This window comes from Misgurnus anguillicaudatus, chromosome 25, assembly GCF_027580225.2.
Source record: "Misgurnus anguillicaudatus chromosome 25, ASM2758022v2, whole genome shotgun sequence".
In the NCBI taxonomy this organism is placed as follows: domain Eukaryota; kingdom Metazoa; phylum Chordata; class Actinopteri; order Cypriniformes; family Cobitidae; genus Misgurnus; species Misgurnus anguillicaudatus.
In genome coordinates this window covers 14,443,290-14,466,357 of record NC_073361.2, presented here as the reverse complement: position 1 = coordinate 14,466,357, position 23,068 = coordinate 14,443,290, and the positions used below count along the sequence as shown (strand labels likewise).

The 23,068-nt window shown below is 41.1% G+C and overlaps 1 protein-coding gene across 1 annotated transcript; it reads right to left on the bottom strand.

Annotated features, from left to right (window-relative positions):
- Positions 1 to 3,372: 3,372 nt before the first annotated feature.
- On the bottom strand, positions 3,373 to 22,848 carry LOC129426323 (tripartite motif-containing protein 16-like). Its single transcript, XM_073863781.1, has 6 exons — positions 22,213 to 22,848; positions 9,677 to 9,772; positions 9,283 to 9,516; positions 6,658 to 6,817; positions 6,513 to 6,569; positions 3,373 to 4,383 (listed from the first exon to the last, which is right to left on the bottom strand). Exons 1-6 carry the CDS (start codon positions 22,834 to 22,836, stop codon positions 3,854 to 3,856), a joined length of 1,701 nt encoding a protein of 566 aa, XP_073719882.1. The 5' UTR covers positions 22,837 to 22,848; the 3' UTR covers positions 3,373 to 3,853.
- Positions 22,849 to 23,068: the final 220 nt, after the last annotated feature.

The window sequence follows — 23,068 nt, the reverse complement described above, 5'->3', positions numbered from 1 at the left end:
AAATGACAGTTTAAATGTAACCCTGATTATTTTTAAACAGGTTTAAAGTTTGGTGCAACAGAATTATTAAATAAGCTTTGATTTAAACCAGATTTAGGCCTAATCCTTGTTGGTGCAACCCACCCATAATGTGTTAAAAGCTTAACGCACAAAGATGTGTAAAAAATTAACACATCCTTTTAAAGAGTGTGTTACTAAATAATCATGTAGGTCAAAGTTGTGATAAAACATAATTATCTGTAAAATCTCTGTATCTATCTTGTCAGATTGTAGAGTTTTATGGTTGAGTTTGGATCGATCAAAAATCCAGGATAAAGTGGTTTAGTGAATGTGGTGTTGACTCTGTGTATGAGGGTTATTGTATCAGAGACGCTGTAGAAGGACAGAGATCCTGTACTGTGATTCACATACACTCGTATTCTACACTTAAACAAAAAAAAAACCCCACTTAACAAAGATAAACATCAAAATAGAACACAAGTTATCTTGATAGGCCAGCCAACACTACATGTATGACACAGACAGAATTCACAGCTGCGTACCGCATAGCAAGGCTGCCTAGGCCATAACACCGCGTTTCTCTGAGAAATGTCAAACTTTCTCCTGTCGCTCCTGTAACATGAATAGTTTCGTTTCTGATGTTAAAGAAACTTCTGTAAGAAAATCAGATTGAAAGATTGTTATCTCTGCTTCTTATCCATGAGAAGATAAAGATCTAATGGTGTATTTAAAATATCGACACTAACATACAGTATAGGCCGTCTGGCACATAGGACATAAGTACACTCTTTCTCAGGGCACTGAGAGAGAAGCAAAAAGCTTATCATTGTTTTGTTTTTGCTTCAGGAGCTGTTGGGAGAACTGATACAACTTAGCAAACCCCGTCCTTCGCTCCCACAAACTTTCAGTGATTCTCAACACTTTCATTTATCCTTTGTTTACAACTTGCAATTTCATTCCAAACTACTTACTGTTGTACCTTCCTACATCAAACCTTAAGGTTTATCCATACATCTCTTTCAGCTCTTATTTCAGTTAGACATTCACTACTTGAAGATTCACCAACAACGTCTTTCAAACTTTTTCTGTCTGCTGATGACAGATTGACTGAAACTATGTTAAACCCATCTCTGATCAATAAGGAAAAACCTCTTTCAGAGCTTCCAAACAGTTAAAACTGATCTCGGATATTTTCTAACATTTCCTAATTCCAATCATACACTTCCTTTAACCAATCACGTTCTGAGAAAAACAAAACAAGAAAGCGCCCTTTCACACACACCATTCGTATTTGAACATAAATTTACTGGGCATATATTGTTTATAAAATAAAAAAATGAGAGTTGAAACACTTTACCCTTTATTTTACCCATCAAAGCTTTAGAAAAATATTCCTTGTGGAATATTCCTGTGGAGCTTAATGAAATAGTCTTTTTATCAGAGAGTCGTAGTTGCTGTAATCTTAACACTAATTTGGAAACAACTACATATTATAATCCTGTACAATGTACAATTAATGGCATACATCATGGTATACTAACTGGAATTTGCAAAAGCAGATCTTCATTGCCAAGCACAGCATAGAAGTAGCAAAACCAAAATACTTATCTAAACTCACTAAGGACATGATCTACTCTTTTAAAAACATCATTGTCTGTGTCAAAATCTGAATCTGTGGTCATATCAATGTCACTACAGTACTAGTGTCACATGCATTTAAAATCTGGTAAAATAAACGTAATTTGCTTTTGATCAACAAAAAGTTGTATAACTGTAACATTAGCTGTTTTAGATTTTTGTTCCATTTTCAAACTGAGCTTTTAACTTTTGACTATCTATCTTATAACCCCTTCAGTATTCGCTCCATAACTTTTTTTATCTCTTTTATGTTTGTCTTGATTTTGCATTTTCACTTTTCAATTTCTACATTTACACAAAGTGACAAAAATCCAAGGGATTCGCTTTCTTGGGTTTTCATTCTTTGAATTTTACACCATGTCTTTAGATGTGTCTGTAATATGTCTAATTTGTCTTTACTTTTGTCTTGTGAACCTACAGACTGCTCCTTGAACTTTGATGTTATATTTAGCAACTGAATTTTAATTTTTCTGCTTGTTTGATCTTAAACTGCTCTTTTCAGCTGTTCCGTTAGTATTTTAATTATATCTAGCTTGATTTCTGACTGCTCCATTATCAAAGTAATATAATCTGACCACTAGACAAGCTACTACCACAGTACGTACTGAATTTTTCCAAAATGTTAGAACAAAACACACTCACTTTGCTTAAGTGGATGAGTCAGGAGAGCACACCGGACCAGCCGGAGTTACCCCCATCTTCACTTGCGGCTTGGAGTCAGAAGCCAGTGGTCTGGAAACATTTCCTTCTGGATGTCTGAGAGAAAATCCCAACTCCTCGTTCGAATAGAGAGATAGAGAAAATTTTTTTCTATCCTGCCGACTACGCCAAAACTGTTAGATCAGGTCTCCACAGCAGACAAAATAAAAAAACGATCCAGCCCCGGACGCCAGATCACGTAAGAGAATATAACTTTACTTGTTTTACTTAGGCTTCCATAAACATTCTCTTTATCTATCTCTGTTTACACACAGACAGGACAGCTCAGTGAAACTTCACAAATGTGAGACTGAACCACCATGAAATTAATAAGACCCTTATATAATATAGAAACATAATGAATAAACATAATGAATACATAAATGAATGGATAAATTAATAAACATAATGAATAAATGAATGGATAAATTAATAAACAATATAAATGAGTAAACAATAATGTAATGATAATATTGAAATTGATAATGATAAAATAATTTTAAGTAATCAAATACATAATTACATGGATAACTAATGATTATAAAATGATAATGTAAAATAATGATTAGGGATAAACTAAGAAAAAAAAACACAATAATAAAAACATTCTGCACATGAAGATCTAAGGAGGATCCATCACTGCCTATCCTGCCTATAAGATCTAAGACGAAATCAACAACAGCATATCACAATATACAACATAGTATTTTTTTATTACGAAAATACCCAATTTATAAGACAAGAATCATATTCAAACAGAAAGTCTCTTTACTCTTTACTTTAACACTTTTTCAATAATATCTGTGCATGAAATATAGGGATGAGGGACAAATAATAATAACAGAAAACCCTTATTAATTAGTTGTTTTTTATCTGTTATCTGTTTTATCTGTTAATCTGATCTTGTTTGATGCTTACTATAAGGAAAGCAAAATAAGTAAGAAATAAATCAATACACAACTACTGTAAATGTCAGAAGATACATACCAGATGAATGTATTTTCATCTTTGGGGAGAATTTTTTTTAATTTTTTCTATTTTATGTGAAAAAATATAGTTTCAAACCATACATTACTGAATAAGGACAGCTATAAAGTGTGGTACACATGCTGTTTAAAATCAGAAATGAAAAGAACCTCTAAACAAAGAAGTGAATCAAAACTAAATAAATTTTTAAATATCCATAAGAGGAATCAGAAGAATAAAATCAAAACAAACACAAACTATGTCACTCCATCCCATAAAAAACGTTAACATTAACTGTTTCCCATTCACTCCAACATTTACACCACAACCTTCATTAGATCAATCTAAAAATAACATCTAATAATATTTTTTTTTAAATTAGTTACTTTTAACCAATGTTGAGTTATATATAGACAAACTCAACTATTGGTTTAAGAGTTGAAGTGTTTCAATTTTCATGAGACAATAAAAGACTCCTAGCATCTCACTGTTACTAAATAATCATGTAGGTCAAAGCTGTGATAAAACACTATTATGTAATCTCGGTCTTCTATATTATAAGTTTGCAGAGTTTTATGGTTGAGTTTGGATCGATCCAAAATCCAGGATAAAGTGGTTGAGTGAATGTAGTGTTGACTCTGTGTATGAGGTTCATTGTATCAGAGATGTTGTAGAAGGACAGAGATCCTGTGCTGTGATCCACATACACTCCTATTCTACAGGAGCTCAACACTACAGGGAGTTTAGTGAGTTTGTTATTGTGAGTGAAGAAGCAACTGGAGTCAGAGCATAACAATCTCCAGGACTGATCATTACATCCAAACCTACACTCATTACCCTCTCCCTTCCTACTGATGCTCTTATATGACACTGATATATCAACACGACCACTCCTCTCAACCTCCCAGTAACAGCGTCCAAACAAACTCTCTCTACACAAAACTTCACTCAAATCACTAAATCTGTCTGGATGTTTAGGATACATCTGGACTGTTTTAATGTAAGTAGCCACAATGTTCTTCTCAGACAGCTGGAGATTTTTATTCACTGTGTTTGGATCCAGAGACAGCAGAATGGAATCTGATAAAAATAAAATAAGCATTTAGCAATAAAATAATAACATTGATGGGACAACATCCTGCTCTTTGTCTTCTGCCAGCCTTTCCATTGTGTATTTGTAGTGAGTTTATACTGAAGATCATGACAACAATACACATCTACCAGCCAGGAAGAGCAATGAACATCTGCCCTTTCACCTCTGGGATATCAATGTGCACAAACGACTCGCCTTTTTCTGTAATATGCAATCAGGTACAATGCGTATACTTTATATGATAATGTTTGGACACACAGACTGAATATGGGTTTAGTAAATTTGTTAGAAATGTTTAAACACTGTAGTGGTTGGCTGGAAACTAAACACAGGTTATAGGCGCAAAAGAGGATGTTTTCGCTGACTGTGAATCCAAAGACCGCTACTGAGTTTTTGAAATGAGCGCATGGGTAAAAACAGCCCCCCTCCTTCACAGCTAATTTCTAGGGTACGCATTCCAAAACGGATACACACAATTTCTCACAATTTCTCAAAGTCTCACAATTTGAACACGAGTGTTTGTTTACCACCAGCATATGCTGTGTCGCGTCAGTGGATTCATTATGTGAAATAATATGATAATATTAGCATGTAATAATAATAATAATACCTTACATTTATATAGCGCTTTTCTCAGTACCACCAATGTGCAGCATCCACCTGGATGATGTGACGGCAGCCATATTGCGCCAGAACGCTCACCACACACCAACTTATTAGTGGAGAGGAGATAGAGTAATATAGCCAATTAGTATGAGGGGATGATTAGTAGACCAATGGGCAAGTTTGGCCAGGGTGCCAGGGCGCCCCTCCAACTCTTTTCAAAGGACATTCAGGGATTTTTAATGACCACAGAGAGTCAGGACCTCGGTTTAACGTCTCATCCGAAGGACGGTGCTTTTTTGACAGTATAGTGTCCCCATCACTATACTGGGGTGTTAGGACACACACAGACCACAGGGTGAGCAGCCCCTGCTGGTCTCACTAACACCTCTACCAGCAGCAACCTGGTTTTCCCAGGTGGTCTCCCATCCAAGGCTCAGCCCTGCTTAGCTTCAGTGGGCAAGCTGTCTTGGGCTACAGGGTGATATGGCTGCTGGTTCATGTAGCAGACTGGTCACTGCCTTACAACTACAATACAAGAACAACGTCAATATACCTGAATAACAGTACAACAATAATTATCCTACAAAGAAAGAATAATCACTGTTACCTGCCGAGAAGAATTTTTGTGAACTTTGCGTCTGTCTTGACACCTCCCTGTTCCTTCATTGCTCTCCAGTGTGAAATGTTTCTCCAATAAAGACTCTGGTTACATTACGTTCTTCTGACAGTTTTCTCCTCTTCTCAGCTACTTCAAAAAAGTCTTTTGCGTCCTCCTTCGCGTTTCTTCTCTACCATGGTGCAAATTCGAGGAGGAAAGCAGGATCGACAATGAAAACAAACCAAAACTAAAAACGGAGTTTCATGCGCTATGCACATGCGTCGCCTGTGTAAAGTTACTGGAGCGCGCACGTCTCTCACAAGGATCGTAGTGGCAGTGATTGGCAAGCCAAAGGGCCAATCGCTGATGCGATGACCACGTCAGCAATTGGCTGATGTTTTTAACGCCCTACTTTGTGCACAGATGACTTATGTTAATATTATTACTTTCAGTGCACCTAATAAATAGTCTTTTATCAGTTAGTAAAGACAGTTTCAAGTGATATTGCAAAAATGTATAAAACAAAACATCCTCTTTTGTGCCTTTAAGGAGAACATGTTATCGCTCATCTCCCCTTTGAGGACAGACATCAATTTGTCTTTGGGTTTTGTTTACTGTTTTTTCCTTACCATGATAACCCATTGATGTAGAACAAAAAGAAAAAGAGAAACACAGAAGTTGATCGGGGAGATGTTTGTAATTCATCTCTACTGCATGTCACTGTGTTACCTTATCATTATAAAGTTACTACACATCTATTCAGCACACTGTAGTGTTTAATCATTTCATTTGGTGTAGTGGATGTGTGTGTGTGTGTGTGTGTGTGTCTGTGTGTGTGTGTGTGTGTGTGTGTGTGTGTGTGTGTGTGTGTGTGTGTGTGTGTGTGTGTGTTTGATGGTTTTACTAACTTACATTGTAGGAAATCCTCTCTAGTTCTGGGTTCTTTGGGAATAATTTCAGTTGATTTTACTATAGAAATAAACAGACACAGTTAACATCTGAAAACACAACATACGTAAAGACTCGCCGCTGCTCACATGCATGTCTGATACTTTACCTCTGTCAGATATACGTTTAATCTCATCTTTACACAAATCCTCCACTTTTTCTCTGAGTTTAGAAACAGATTTTCCCAAATCATCAAAAGTGAGAAGAGAACTGAGAGTAATGCTGGAAACATCTGAAGATCCAGAAGTCACAGAGAAAGACTTGAAACTCTGCAGGACAAAAACAAATAAAATAATACAATAATTATGTTTACTAGTGTCACAGGTCGGAGCGGACCACAGATGTCGTGAGTCACGCCCCTTCCTAGTTTCCACCTTGAGGAGGTCCCAAGAGCACCCCAATGACCAGACACACAGAGAGCGTAAGTTTAATTAAAACAAACTTTATTAAATTACTTAAATGGGGAAGGCGAAAGGGAAAGCTAAAATCCAATCCTCCAACTGGGAGAGCACAGTCTCGAGTCTCAGGTGGGTCCTTCCTCTTCTTATCTCCTGACTATGCGACGACAAACAGCTTATTCATTAGGCTCCTTTGTGTTCTGCTTGCAGGGGACCTCACCCGGACTTGCAGGTAGAGATTCAACACAATAGGCTGCCTTTAACTCTGGACATACAGTAAGTGCACCTCGAAGACGGGGCTTTGCTTGGGCTTACGGCAGGTGTACAACACAGTGTGCTGGCTTTAGCTGTATGCATAAGGTAAGTACATTACAGGTGACTGGGGCTTTACTTTAACTTCAGGCGGACATACAACACATTATGCTGGCTTTAGCTGTTAGCATAAGGTTAGTACACTGCAGGTGACAGGGGCTTGACTTTAACTTCAGGCAGGCGTACAACGCAGTATGCTGGCTTTAGCTGTTAGCATAAGGTAAGTACATTACAGCTGACTGGGACTTTACTTGCACTACAGGCAGGCGTACAATGCAATATGCTGGCTTTAGCTGTTAGCATAAGGTAGGTACATTACAGGTGACTGGGGCTTTACTGGGACAACTTTTTAACAGCAGGTAAGTACTTCGCATAACAGAACTATACTGGGCGGTGGACTTATGGTGAGTATACTGAGGAACAGAAAGTAGATGGAATTCACAGACCTTAGAAGGTGAAGGACGTCCTGGCGTTGAGCTGCTTTGAGGCTTCAACTGACGTCTGTTAAAGATGGGGGCTGCTCCGCTGGGCTGAACACGGCCTCCGCCGGCATCAGCACACCGGTAGATTCAAGTAGGATGTTTCGCCTTGGATATACAACACTGGGTGCGCCGAACACTTCCCTCTCCTCTCTTCCAACCGACAGGGCAAGAGATCTAGACAGGGGCGAACCTTCGAAGAGACTCCACTGCAGGTAATGTTTTCCACACAGCTAAATTCCTCCTACAGCAGCCAAACTTTCTCCTTATACTTTCCACCTTACTCACAAAAGTCTTACTTGTTTTAGTTAGTTCACCACCACCTCCATGGGGAAGGAAGATCAGGATGTCACAAATGGCATATGAATAAAGATGTTCCACTTCGCCAACCTCAACGTCCGAGTCTTTCACAGGGACTCGTCCAACATAAAGGTAGTTATTGACGGACACAGCACAACACTGCAATTTTCAGTGTATACACTCACGGCAAAGGACAAAGACTTACCAAATGCACTCCACACACTCTAGGTGAATTAGGGTCACAACCATGATTGACTAGGGACTCGTCCTGGAATTCATTGGGCACTGATTCAGCGAAGGGCCAGAAGGTAGACGTTGCCGTCGTGACACCCCTGCGTCTTCCTTCACTCGTTATCCCTGGCTCACCCACAACTCCTTTCCACAGTGGGGCCGCTCACATGCTATGCTATGACTCACAAAAGACTCACTGAATGATTCTCACTCGGGTAGGATGCTGTTAAGCGATGCTGTGGTACTCACACTGTTGTAAACACCAGACTTTGTCTTCTCTTCTTTCCAGCTGCCGGGTAAACTCCCTGTTGTCGTGTGTTTATCGCTGTAGGGCCTCCTTCGGCGATACTTGCGGTGAGTCTTCCTGTTTGCAATACTCAAGATTCCTTACACGTTTGCATAAGCCTTTTCACAGATAAATATTCAGCAAAATATACTCAGCCCAGTCACTGTTCTCATCAATTCCTTCTTTCCTTCTTCACCCAGCCAACAATACCTTCCGCTTCCCTTCCGCTGCACTCGCCCAAAACACTCGAACTTCCTCACCGGATCAGCTAGAATAAACTGCCATTCTGACCTTTCTGGGGCTCTCTTTATACTCCTCTCCTTCTCTTCATTGTCCAATCCGCATTTGCCACGCTCGCTGACACACCTGCAACTGGTAATTTGGGATTTACGGTCCGGGCGGAACCGATCTCCATCAACTTTAGTTCCGCCCTTGAATAGTCACCCCGTGACACTAGCTTGTTATTTGCTCATCTCAAATTTCAATCTCATCTTATTATCTTGTTTTTGTCAGTGTCTCTAAAGACTGAATCTTTGCCTTTTACAATTACAATGTGATACACACAATCTCCAACAAACACACTACTCTGAACCTAAATTTTTATACAAAATGCTTTTGTTCTTACAGTGTCATGAATTTTGACTATTAGGTTAAAATATCTCTAACCATAAGCTTATTAAAGATCAAGAATTGTTAATGATCAATGTCCTGTTTTTCAGATCTGTTACCTGTAGGAAATAGATGTGATTGTCTGTTTGTAAAAACTGCTTCAGCTCAGTGTCTCTCCTCTTCAGATCATCAATCTCCTCCTCCAGACGCTTCATGACTACTTCAGCTCGACTCATTGCAATGTTTTTCTGATCTCTGATCAGTTGTGTCACCTCAGATCGTCTTCTCTCAATGGATCGGATCAGTTCAGTAAAAATCCTCTCACTGTCCTCCACTGCTGTCTGTGCAGAGCGCTGTTAGGACAAACATTACAATCAGATCTTACTGCTGTCTCACACAGCCTGAGACTCACAGTGAACTTCAGTCAGACTAAAACTGTTCGAACACTTCATTCATCACTGAATCTGAAACTTCTCATCCAGCAGATGTTTTTCTTCTCTGTTCAAAACTCACCAAATGAGAGTCCACAGTCTGTCTCAGCTCCTGAAGCTTCTTCTCTCTCTCCTGAATTCTCTGCTTTAAATTTCTTTGTGTCTCCATCAAAAGTGTCTGTGAAAAAGATCAAATAACCTTGAACAGCAATATTACATAAACATGCATGTAACAAAATCATAATAGAACTGCAGTCCTGAGAGCTGAACTGATAATTTGGAGAAATCCGATGACTGCTGTGAAAGTTCAGCTGATGACAAGGGAAAGACTATGTGATGGTGTGGAAAGACAGCTGACAGAAGTTAAAGACCCCAACAGGGCTGGCATGAACAAGCTATCCATGACGGCAGGCTCCGTCACCATGATAAGTGAATAGGCGGAGCTACAGAAAGTCCAAAGAGAAAAATACCGCTTTAGTCTGCGGGGGCGGAAGATGACTCGTCAACTAACTACACGGTAACAGACCTTGGAAAGAACATGACAATGACAAAGCGAAAAATCAGCACGGCGCTAACATCATCAGCTGCAAAACAAGAACCTCAAACTTGCAGCTGTGGCTGTTTTACAGTTACATCTACAGAGGCCTTAAAATACATCTAGGGCAGATGAAGTGCTCAAAGGAGGCAAGGTCGGGACCTCGTATTGACCATTATCCTTTGGGAGACAAAACCAGGGACAAAACCAGTCACGGTCTGTTATAGAGAAGAAAATCCTAAAGTACAGCAACAAGAATGAGTGGGCAATGGTCGATGCCCTAAAGTACAGCAACAAGAATGAGTGGGCAATGGTCGATGCAGACCTAGGCACGATCCTGGAAGGAATACGAGGAACATTGGAAAAGAAACTACAGAGAATGAGTGATCTGATCTATTTCTATGGGGCAGCAAGATTCAGAATAAAAGAGAGGAAGGAAACACCAACCCCTCCCAAGTCTAGAAGGCAACAGGAAATTGACCACCTTATCAAAGAGAGGAGGGATCTGAGTAAATGATGGAAGATATGACACAACTTATCAATAAGTGCTATTGGAGGATCAGACCTCAAGGAATACAGCTCATTTCAGTCCAATATAAGGATTACATGTAGACTAACATATCTTTGCTTAATTAAACACAGACAAACAGAGAAACACTGTATAGGCTCCCATACAAAGGCTGGTAAAAACTTTAAACAATCATGTTTAAATGTACTATTTAGATATACACTAATGTTACGTTGTAGTTTAGGTTGCTGTTTGTAATAAAACTGTAGATAGCATAGCAATAGCCTAGCAATCTATTATCTATATGGGCTGTAACCATAGCAACGTTAGCTTACCTTGTCATTGCTGCTGTTGATATGGATTTTACTGGCAAGCAAAAGAAAAAATCTTTACTTCTGGGGTTCAAGCAGCATGGGAGACCAATAGAAACTTTCTGTTGCTTTTACTTAGTGCTCTCATTCACAGAATTATGCATGTGTGGCGCTACCAGACCTGATTGCGACCACTTTAGTCAATACAGCTGCGGACTTCCCGGATTCAGCTCTTCGCGTCTATATTTGACGCACACTGCGTCCAAATCGCAGTTCAAATACAAAATTAAAGTAAAAATGAACATGCTGCACACAGCACCCGGAAACAGAAATACGAACGTTATTTTACCTGCAGCTTTTTCCTGTGTGGATGCTGGTCTCGTGCATTGGTCAAAAGTAAAAAATAAAATTAACACGGTCTATTTTTGAAATGCATTGTTGTAACGCGCGCGTTACTAAGACTGTAACGAGTAAAATATTACCAACATTTTATCAGTAATGCGTTATATTACTGCGTTACAGCAAAAACGAATATATTACTGTAATATATTATATTTTTTAATGCGTTACTCCCAACACTGGTCACAGTTTTAGTGGTTTTACCAACAACGGCCAGTAGGTGTCAACAGTTTGCTGCATACTCTTGTCATAAATGAATAAATTACTGTCACTGCATTATTATTACTGCTAAAACATTTTGAAATATTAAAACTACATTCTAAGAGCTTTCCAATGATATAGAGTTTGTCAACATTTTTGAGGATTTATACTAGGATATAGTGTTATGAATATAGAAAATTAATATGCATTCCTATGGGTGGGGGGCATGTAACAAAAAACTGTCACTACATTATTTCTATCATCAGATGACTTTGACATATGAAAACTACATTCTGAAAGCTTTCCAGTGATATATAGTTTATCAAGATTTTTTGGGTTTAGAGTGGGGGTTTAGTGTTAGAAAAATGTAAAAACATATTGGGCCTACATGTGGGCCCGTGGCCTTTTTGAAACTGACTCTCACTACGTCATTTTTTTCTCAAAATGGTGAAGATAAGATAACTACACTCTTAGAGCTTTCCAATGATATATAGTTTGTCAAGATTGTTTAGGTTTAGAACAGGGTATTTGTGCTATACATATGTTAAAACAAACTGGGTCCACCTGTGGCGCGGTGACATTTTAGAAACGGACTCTCACTACGTCATAATTTCTGCAAAATGGTGATAAAATATGAAAACAACAATCTCAGAGCTTTCCAATGATATATAGTTTGTCAAGATATTTTAAGTTTAGATAGGGGATTCGTGTCCCCAATATATATTTGACGGATGTCAGCATTAACGCCCCCGGTGCACAACCCTCACATTCACCTGCATATTAGCGATACTACATTTCCCATAATTCCCGTGACCCGCTGATTACACACCAGCTGCACCGTATCAGTGGGTCTATTTAACCTGGGACTTGGACACTTGTACTTTGCGAAGTCTTGTTTGCCCCAGCAACATTACTGAGCGTTTACCTGTGTTTTCTAGTGTTTGCTTTCCTGGTGTATATTTCGGACTGTCTATTGGATTATTGCTGCTTGCCGCCTGCCCCGACATTGGACTGGATTATCGTTTATGAATGCTCTCCGCCTGCCCCGACATTGGACTGTGGTTCGCTCCGTCCAAACTCTAGTGGCTGCTGCCTCCGCCCCCGCCGCTCCAGCACCACTTCCGCCTCAGCCTGCACCCATACCCATGCCCGCGGCTTCAGCGACTCCTCGCCTGGCATTCCCGGAGAAATTTGACGGCACTCCAGATAAATGCAGGGGCTTTCTCATGCAGTGTGACCTTTTCATTGCCCAACAATGAAATCCACCTTGTACAACACAGAAGTTGGTAAGATCTCTTTGGTGTGTTCCTTGCTTACCGGAAAAGCGCTGGAATGGGCTACTGCTCTATGGACGGCGGGAAGTTTTAATCATTGCACTTATGATGAATTTCAGAGGATGATGCGGGCAGTGTTTGAATATCTGGCTGGAGGTCGAGACCCAGGGGAACAACTTTTAACACTTCGTCAAGGCCGTCGCACCGCAGCGGAGTACGCGCTAGCGTTTCGTACTCTCGCAGCCCAAACCAACTGGGTGGAAGACACGTTAAAAACTTTGTTCCGTCAGGGGTTAAATCCGGAACTACAGTCGGAACTTGCCTGCCGAGATGAGGGGAAAAGTTTAGATGATTTTGTCATGTTAACCATCCGCATTGATAATTTGGTTCGATCCAGAAGACCCACGCGAGGTTTATCCACCCCCGTTTCAACTCAACCCGAAGACTGCGAACCCATGCAAATTGGACGTGCACGTTTGACGGCTGAGGAGAGAGAGCGCCGGTTTAGAGAGCGACTGTGTCTCTATTGTGGTGAACCGGGTCACGTCCTCGCCGCATGCCCCACGTGACCAACGCAAACTCGTCTCGGTCGGGTGAGTGCTTCCATTCCCACTACTTTTGACTGTTTAGAAATACCCATTACTTTAACATGGCAAAATACCACTATATCTTCTAAAGCTTTGATCGATTCCGGAGCTGCAGGAAACTTTATTGACTCTAATTTGATTAAACTCTATGGCATTCCAGTAATTCCCTGTGTACCTCCTCTCTCTATCTCAGTGCTAGATGGACGGCCCTTGGGCACGGGCCGAGTCACTCACACGACCGAAAATATAACGCTTGCCACTCAACCTGTACATGAAGAGAACATCACCTTTTATGTTATCTCGTCACCTCACAACCCGGTCATATTGGGATTTCCATGGCTACACCATCATAACCCTCTCGTCTCCTGGAAGGACAAACAGATCGTCAGTTGGGGTGAAAATTGTCAGACCTCCTGTGTGAGTAAAATTAATTTATTCTCATCGCAAACCACTCCTGTCACTAGTCTACCCGACAATGTTCCTACTGAGTATCACGATCTGGTGGTCGCATTCAGAAAGATTAAAGCAACTCAACTACCACCCCATCGAGCCAGTGACTGTGCTATTGAATTGTTGCCCAACACAACACCACCGAAAGGCCGCATCTTCCCCCTGTCTGCACCTGAAACTCAAGCGATGAAGAAATACATCGAAGAGGAGCTGGCCAAAGGGTTTATTCGTTCTTCCACATCACCAGCCGCTGCGGGATTCTTCTTCGTAGGTAAGAAGGATGGTAGTTTACGTCCCTGCATTGATTATCGTGGACTCAATGATATCACTGTTAAGTTCCGTTACCCACTGCCACTGGTCCCCGCTGCACTAGAACAACTCCGCAATGCCAGAATCTACACTTAACTAGATCTTCGCAGCGCTTATAATTTGATACGAATCAGAGAGGGAGATGAGTGGAAAACGGCCTTTTCTACGATTGACGGCCACTATGAATATTTGGTCATGCCCTTCGGGCTATCTAACAGTCCGTCAGTATTCCAGTCTTTCATTAATGATGTTTTTCGGGATATGCTTAAACGCTTCGTCATCATCTACATTGACGATATCTTGATTTACTCAGATTCACTTAAGCAACACATTATTCACGTCAGGGCAGTCCTCCAACGTCTCATTGAACATCAACTTTACGCCAAGGCAGAGAAGTGTGAATTTCATCAGTCCTCAACCTCCTTTTTAGGATACATCATCAGTCCAGATGGAGTCGCAATGGATGAGAAAAAGGTAAACTCTGTACTCAACTGGCCCAAACCCACCACAGTGAAGGAACTACAACGTTTCTTAGGATTTGCCAACTTCTATCGACGGTTTATTAAGAATTTCAGTATCATCGCTGCACCTTTAACTTCGCTAGTGCAAAGGACCAACCACAAACTAGCCTGGAACCCTGGTGCTGAGAGCGCATTTGAAAACCTGAAGTCTTTGTTCACCTCAGCCCCAATCCTTCATCATCCAGACCCAGAAAGACCATTTATAGTAGAAGTTGACGCCTCCAACACCGGCATCGGCGCCATTTTGTCCCAGAGGCAAGGAAATCCACCTAAATTATTTCCCTGTGCCTTCTTTTCTCGTAAACTGAATTCCTCTGAACGAAACTACGATGTGGGCCATCGCGAGCTATTAGCCATGAAAGCAGCACTCGAGGAGTGGCGACATTGGCTAGAAGGCGCCAAGCATCCCTTCACCGTTTTGACTGACCACCGTAATCTTGAGTATTTACAATCAGCTAAACGGCTCAACACAAGACAGGCAAGATGGGCACTTTTTTTCACAAGGTTCCAATTCACCATTACATATCGACCTGGCTCCAAAAACACCAAAGCTGACGCCCTTTCACGTCAATATGACTCTGTCCCTCAGTCTGTTTGCCCCGAACCCATCATCCCACCCTCCCTCATTGTTGCACCCATACAATGGAACATTATGCGAGAGATTGATCAACTCAATAATCTCAACCCACCACCAGTTGAATGTCCTGCTGACCGTATATTTGTTCCTCTATCACACAGGAAACGAGTCATTCTCTGGGTGCACACATCTCTCTCCTCTGGCCATCCCAGCATCAACACCACTTTGCAAATGTTAAAAAACAGGTTTTGGTGGCCATCCATGTACCCCGATGTAAGCTCGGCCATCAATGCTTGTTCCATCTGCGCCACCAGTAAAGCCCCTCATCAAGCCCCGGCAGGTCTCCTTCAACCCCTCGAAGTTCCACAAAGACCCTGGTCACACATAGCTATCGACTTCGTCACTGACTTACCCAATTCCAAAGGCAACACTGTTGTTCTCTCCGTGGTGGATCGATTCTCAAAAGGTTGCAGATTTATCCCTTTGCCCAAACTCCCATCTGCTATGGAAACAGCGGAACAACTCTTGCATTGTATCTTTCGGTACTATGGGCTCCCAGAGGACATTGTATCAGACCGGGGTCCTCAGTTTACGTCCAAGGTATGGAAGGCTTTTTTCAAAACTTTCAACATTAACATCAGTCTCACATCCGGCTATCACCCACAATCTAACGGACAAGTGGAACGCCTCAATCAAGAACTTACTAAATTTCTCAGAATCCATTGCCATCAAAACCAACATGACTGGTGTCGCTTCCTACCTTGGGCGGAATATGCTCAAAACTCTATCAAGAAAACCACCACTGGTCTCACCCCATTTCAATGTATCCTTGGATATCAACCCCCGATGCTCCCCTGGGATGATAAACTCACAGATGTTCCTGCTGTAGACGCCTGGTTCACACGGAGTCAAGAGGTATGGGAACAGGCTCACATCCATCTGTCACGAGCTATTAAGAAGTTTAAAGACAAAGCCGACCGCCACAGACGTCCCGAACCAAGCTACGAACCTGGCCAGCTGGTGTGGCTCTCAACCAAAGATCTAAGACTTCGTCTCCCCTGCAAAAAACTAAGTCCCAGGTATGTTGGCCAAATTGTCAAACAGATTACTCCTGTGTCTTACCGGTTACAACTACCTGCTAATTATCGCATTTCTCTCACTTTTCATGTGTCTCTGCTCAAACCCGCTGAGGACCCGGGGGCGGCTGTAGAATCCAGACTGACTTGCCCCCCTCCTATCGTCGTTGGCGGTGAGGATGCCTATCTGGTCCGCGAGCTGTTGGACTCCAGACGGCAGGGTTCCACCATCCAATACCTCGTTGACTGGGAGGGGTACGGTCCTGAAGAGACGATACTACATTTCCCATAATTCCCGTGACCCGCTGATTATACACCAGCTGCACCGTATCAGTGGGTCTATTTAACCTGGGACTTGGACACTTGTACTTTGCGAAGTCTTGTTTGCCTTAGCAACATTACTGAGCGTTTACCTGTGTTTTCTAGTGTTTGCTTTCCTGTTGTATATTTCGGACTGTCTATTGGATTATTGCTGCTTGCCGCCTGCCCCGACATTGGACTGGATTATCGTTTATGAATGCTCTCTGCCTGCCCCGACATTGGACTGTATTACCGCTTATGATCGTTCTCTGCCTGCCTCGACATTGGTCTGTGTTTACGTTTGTGCATTACTGGAGTGTTACCTTGTTTTGTTTGTACATCTACTACAATAAAGAGTTGCAAATGGATCCACACGTATCAGACTCGTCACAATATAATAACAACATGGGCCCACCTGTGGACCTGTGGCATTTTAGAAAATGGCTCTCACTATGTCATTTCTTTCCCAAAATTCTGATGATAAATGGAAACTGCACCCTTAGAGCTTTCAAACGATATATAGTTTGTCAGGATTGGATAAGAATTCTCATGGAAAACACTGAAGTAAACGTAGGCGCCCCGCTGGTGAGATAGTGACATTTTGCAGGATATAAATGTTTTGAGGCGCACTCTCTTCATAAATGAATCAATTACTCTCCCAACATAATTTATTTTATAAAACACTGTTAAAATGTGTATTCTAGGGGCTTAGACCTTTCCAACAATATATAGTTTGTAGTGATAGATTAAAATTTACCTGAACAATATTGAAGTAAACTTAGGTGTCCCGTATACGGGACGGTGATGCTTATCAGGTTGGTACCAAAGAAGGAGCTGGAACATCACCTGAAGGTGATACACTCAGACGAGCAAAGACTTGAGCAAAGGGAAATCCCATCAGACATGCCGCCAACCAGACCACCAGTTTGATGACAGTCCCCCAAAGTGAACAGAGATTGACAACATAGTAAGGGTGGCAAGAGCAGCCTCTGCACCAGGACCAAATGGAGTTCCTTACCGGTTGTATAAGAACGCCCCAGGTGTTTTGCCGTTTCTTTGGAGGCTAATGAAGGTGACATGGAAGAAACAAAACATCCCAAAAGCATGGCGAAGAGCAGGGGGAGTGGTAATTCCCAAGGAGACGGAGGCTTCAAACATCGACCAATTTCGACAAATCAATCTCCTGAATGTTAAAGGCAAGATCTTCTTTAGCAGCGTTGCTCAAAGAATAAATACTTACATAAAACAGAACAACTTGATTGACACATCGATACAGAGAGCAGGAGTACCAGGTTTCTCAGGATGCCTTGAACACACAAGCATGATTTGGCATCAAATACAATCTACAAAAAGGGAAGGGAGAGAACTGCATGTTTTATTCCTTGACCTGGCTAATGCTTTTGGATCTGTCACCTGTACCAAGCACCTGTTAGCAAAGCTTCACTCCAACATTACATGGGCAAGGATGAAGGTGAAACCCAGTAAATCCAGAAGCAAATCCATTATCCAAGGAAAATATGACCCTGCCAGAGTCTCAATATGCAGACATACAAACAGCTCCTCCAAGACTCGCAAATGGGAGGAAGTGAACCCCAGCTGAGGCTGTAGAGCAAGCACAATTTGCTCTTAGACATGGAGACATAGTGGGACAGGTTGTAGGGGAAAAATTAAATGTACAGTATTTTTCAAAATAATAGCAGTACAATGTGACTAATCAGAATAATCAAGGTTTTTAGTATATTTTTTATTGCTACGTGGCAAACCAGTTACCAGTAGGTTCAGTAGATTCTCAGAAAACAAACAAGACCCAGCATTCATGATATGCACGCTCTTAAGGCTGTGCAATTGGGCAATTAGTTGAAAGGGGTGTGTTAAAAAAATAGCAGTGTCTACCTTTGACTGTACAAACTCAAAACTATTTTGTACAAAAAAAAAATTTCTGGGATTTAGCAATCCTGTGAATCACTAAACTAATATTTAGTTGTATGACCACAGTTTTTTAAAACTGCTTGACATCTGTGTGGCATGGAGTCAACCAATTTGTGGCACCTCTCAGCTGTTATTCCACTCCATGATTCTTTAACAACATTCCACAATTCATTCACATTTCTTGGTTTTGCTTCAGAAACATCATTTTTGATATCACCCCACAAGTTCTCAATTTGATTAAGGTCTGGAGATTGGGCTGGCCACTCCATAACATTAATTTTGTTGGTTTGGAACCAAGACTTTGCCCGTTTACTAGTGTGTTTTGGGTCATTGTCTTGTTGAAACAACCATTTCAAGGGCATGTCCTCTTCAGCATAGGGCAACATGACCTCTTCAAGTATTTTAACATATGCAAACTGATCCATGATCCCTGGTACACGATAAATAGGCCCAACACCATAGTAGGAGAAACATGCCCAAATCATGATGATTGCACATCCATGCTTCACTGTCTTCACTGTGTACTGTGGCTTGAATTCAGAGTTTGGGGGTCGTCTCACAAACTGCCTGTGGCCCTTGGACCCAAAAAGAACAATTTTACTCTCATCAGTCCACAAAATGTTCCTCCATTTCTCTTTAGGCCAGTTGATGTGTTCTTTGGCAAATTGTAACCTCTTCTGCACATGCCTTTTTTTAACAGAGGGACTTTGCGGGGGATTCTTGAAAATAGATTAGCTTCACACAGACGTCTTCTAACTGTCACAGTACTTACAGGTAACTCCAGACTGTCTTTGATCATCCTGGAGGTGATCATTGGCTGAGCCTTTGCCATTCTGGTTATTCTTCTATCCATTTTGATGGTTGTCTTCCGTTTTCTTCCACGTCTCTCTGGTTTTGCTCTCCATTTTAAGGCATTGGAGATCATTTTAGCTGAACAGCCTATCATTTTTTGCACCTCTTTATAGGTTTTCCCCTCTCCCATCAACTTTTTAATCAAAGTACGCTGTTCTTCTGAACAATGTCTTGAACAACCCATTTTCCTCAGCTTTCAAATGCATGTTCAACAAGTGTTGACTTCATCCTTAAATAGGGGCCACCTGATAAACACCTGTTTCTTCACAAAATTGATGACCTCAGTGTTTGAATGCCACAATGCTATTTTTTTGAACACACCCCTTTCAACTAATTCAACTAATTGCCCAATTGCACAGCCTTAAGAGCGTGCATATCATGAATGCTGGGTCTCATTTGTTTTCTGAGAATCTACTGAACCTACTGGTAACTTGTTTGCCACGTAGCAATAAAAAATATACTAAAAACCTTGATTATTCTGGTTAGTCACATTGTACTGCTATTATTTTGAACAATACTGTATATCCATCCGTTTGGCCCAATGGCCGAAACCAAACATGACAGAAGGATTGTCGTGCATTTATCAGCACTTATTAATGGTGTTTTAGCATAACGCAATTTAGGTAGCTTTATCTGACTCCAAAAGATAAAAAAACATTTTGTAAATGCTTGATCATTCTATTTATTCATGTTTACATTGAACTTGTTAATTCAATTACCAATGTCATATCAGCCCACACCGGCCGTTGTGCGAATTCTAAAACATAAAATCAACCACACCAGAGGTCTGGCAACACCGGTCACTGTAACCATCTATAAACAACTTGATACAAACCCATAGGATGATCAGAGGTCCAAACTAGTGCCTTCTAATTTGGTATAGCGAATCATATACTATACAACAACTTAGTCAAAGTAGGGGCAATAACTAGAGGTCCAGGCGTATCTCCTTATAGCCTGCCTATAGTAATCACGATTACATACAACTTAGTTAGGGTTAAATAATTAGTCTATCCGTGTAACCAGAGAAAATGGTTGAAGCAACTGCCCCATGCTGGCATGCCCTTATTAAAAATTACTTACGCAACCCCAGCCAACTACCTATATACAACTTAATACAGAACTCAAACTATGACCAGAGGTCCAAGTTACCACCATCTAACCTGGAATATCAAAATTATACGCCATACAACAACTTAATCAAAGTAAGGGCTATGATCAGAGGTTCAGGCTTATCTCCTTAAAAGTAATGTAATTGTTGGAGATCTTAGTTCAGCAGTATAGACAGTTAGCATTAATTTATACCCTGATCATAGATTTATGGTGCCAAAGGATATTGTAATACCTTATAGTAACTAAGAAGAGTCAATAAAACAGAGCAGATTAGAATGAATGCAAACATAACAATTTATTAACCAGCAAGGTAAAACATAATTCAGGAGCCAATTTACAATCCGATTCAAGTACGAAACAATAAAATGAAAAAACAGGTTTCAAATGATATTTCAACAGGAATTAGAAAACAGTTCCCTGTGGATTCAACCATTTGATGCTGGTCTTACAAATATCTTTTGTGAGGGTTTGGCACCACCTTGCAAGGTGCAGCAAGTACTAGGCGGGCTTGGACTTGGGACTAGTCGACCTACATGGCACAAAGTTGGTAGTTGCTGAGATCCGACATCAATAGGAAGCAGAGAGATTTGCAAAGGCAGTGGCACAAGAAAAGCAGGGCCAGTGGACTACCTGGGAAAACCTGGAGCACCATAAGATCACTTGGAGAGATATGTGGGAGATGAAAGAAAGCCTACACCTAAGAATTTGAACCAGTGGTTTGGAAATGATCCAACATGCCCTCTCTGCCAAACCCCAGCAACTCTCAGGCACATCCTCACCAGCTGCAAAACCAGTCTGTCCCAAGGCCATTACACCTAGAGGCATAACCAAGTCCTACGCCAACTGGAAGGAAAGTGATCCTCCATCAATGCCCTCCCTCAACCATCATCCTAACACTCGCCCACTATCCCCTTCATGAGAGCAGGACAGTGCCCAGCAAAACCAGCCGCAAGAGTGGATAGCACCATCTTGGATGCCGCACAAGACTGGAAAATACAAGGGGACTTAGATCAGCAACTCAAATTTCCTCCTAAGATTTTAAACACCAATCTCAGGCTGGATCTTGTTTTGGGGTCAACAGAAGTCCCTGTTGATTGTGAAACTAACTGTACCATAGGAGGCTGCAATGGGAGAAGCGTACGAATGAAAAACGCTGAAGTACACTGTTATAGCTTGTGAGGCAAACAACTAGGCTAGTGTACACAGGTAATTCCGATAGAGGTGGGTTGTAGAGGATTTGTGGCCACATCCATAGTCAGGCTACTAAAGGGAGTGGGAGTTCGGGGGCAGACAATAAGGAGGGGTAAAAGCAGAAGGGGGCTAACCTGGGACGCCAGGTGGTGCAGTTGAGCCCTCTAGAGGTGTCGTAGGCCTATTAACAAAGAACAATTCCCGCACACTATCTGCATGCTAAAAAAAATGTTTTTAATGAAAGTTGCGTTGCAACGTTTCGATCAACTGATCTTCATCAGGCAACTCAGGCCTATTAACGAAACACCAGTGAAGGAGGGTGCCCACCTGAAGACCCTGAGGACGTTCTTACCCCTCTCCCCACCAAAATTAGGAAGTGATGATTACTAGGGATATTAATATCAAGTCCTTTGAGCTGAACTGATAATATGAATCCAATATCAAACAATCAATGTCAATTTAATTTTATCTGTGTGAGTTCACACATGTTTCTTTGTCCTCTCTGCCACAGCTGTCACGATGTTGTGATTTTTGTGTACATCCATCATACACAGACCACAAATGCATTGCTGGTCAGTACGGCAGAAGATTTTTAGTTGTTCATTATGTTTTTTGCAGATCATTTCTTGTAGTCGTCCAGTGGCATCGATCACTTTGTGGTTTTTATCTTTAAAGAAATTCTCATGCTGGTTGAGGTGATTTTGACAGTAAGAGTTCAGACACACTAGACAGGACTTGACTGCTTTTAGTTTTCTCTCAGTGCAGATGTCACACTCCACATCTCCAGGTCCAGCATAACAATGAGCAGAGTCAGGAGCGGATTGAAGTTTTGTCTTCTTCAGTTTCTCCAGCATTTCAGCAAACACCACATTCTTACCTAAAACAGGTCTTGGTGTGAAGGTTTGTCTGCACTGAGGGCAGCGGTAGATTCGCTTCTGATCATCCTGATCCCAGCAGTTTGTAATACAGTCCATACAGTAACTGTGTCCACAGGGAATGGTCACTGGATTTTTCAGTAGATCCAGACAAATTGGGCAAGTAAACTGATCCTGAGCAACTGAAATTCTGGCATCTGCCATTTCTTCACCAACACACAGATAGAGAGACATGTGCAAACCTCAAATGCATTTAAGTTTTAGTTTCTCTTAGTTTAAGAGTTGTTTCCTTGTTCTGCTTTTGACGTATAAAAACATGTTTGTCTGGTGTGACAAGTGTAATGTTAAGGTCATGTTAATTAAAATGCTTCTATGTTACATTTTCAATTCAATGATTAACTACAAATAACATTATCTGGCTAGCAGTTTAAGTCAAGTTGATAAAAACAAATTATTCTTATTTCAC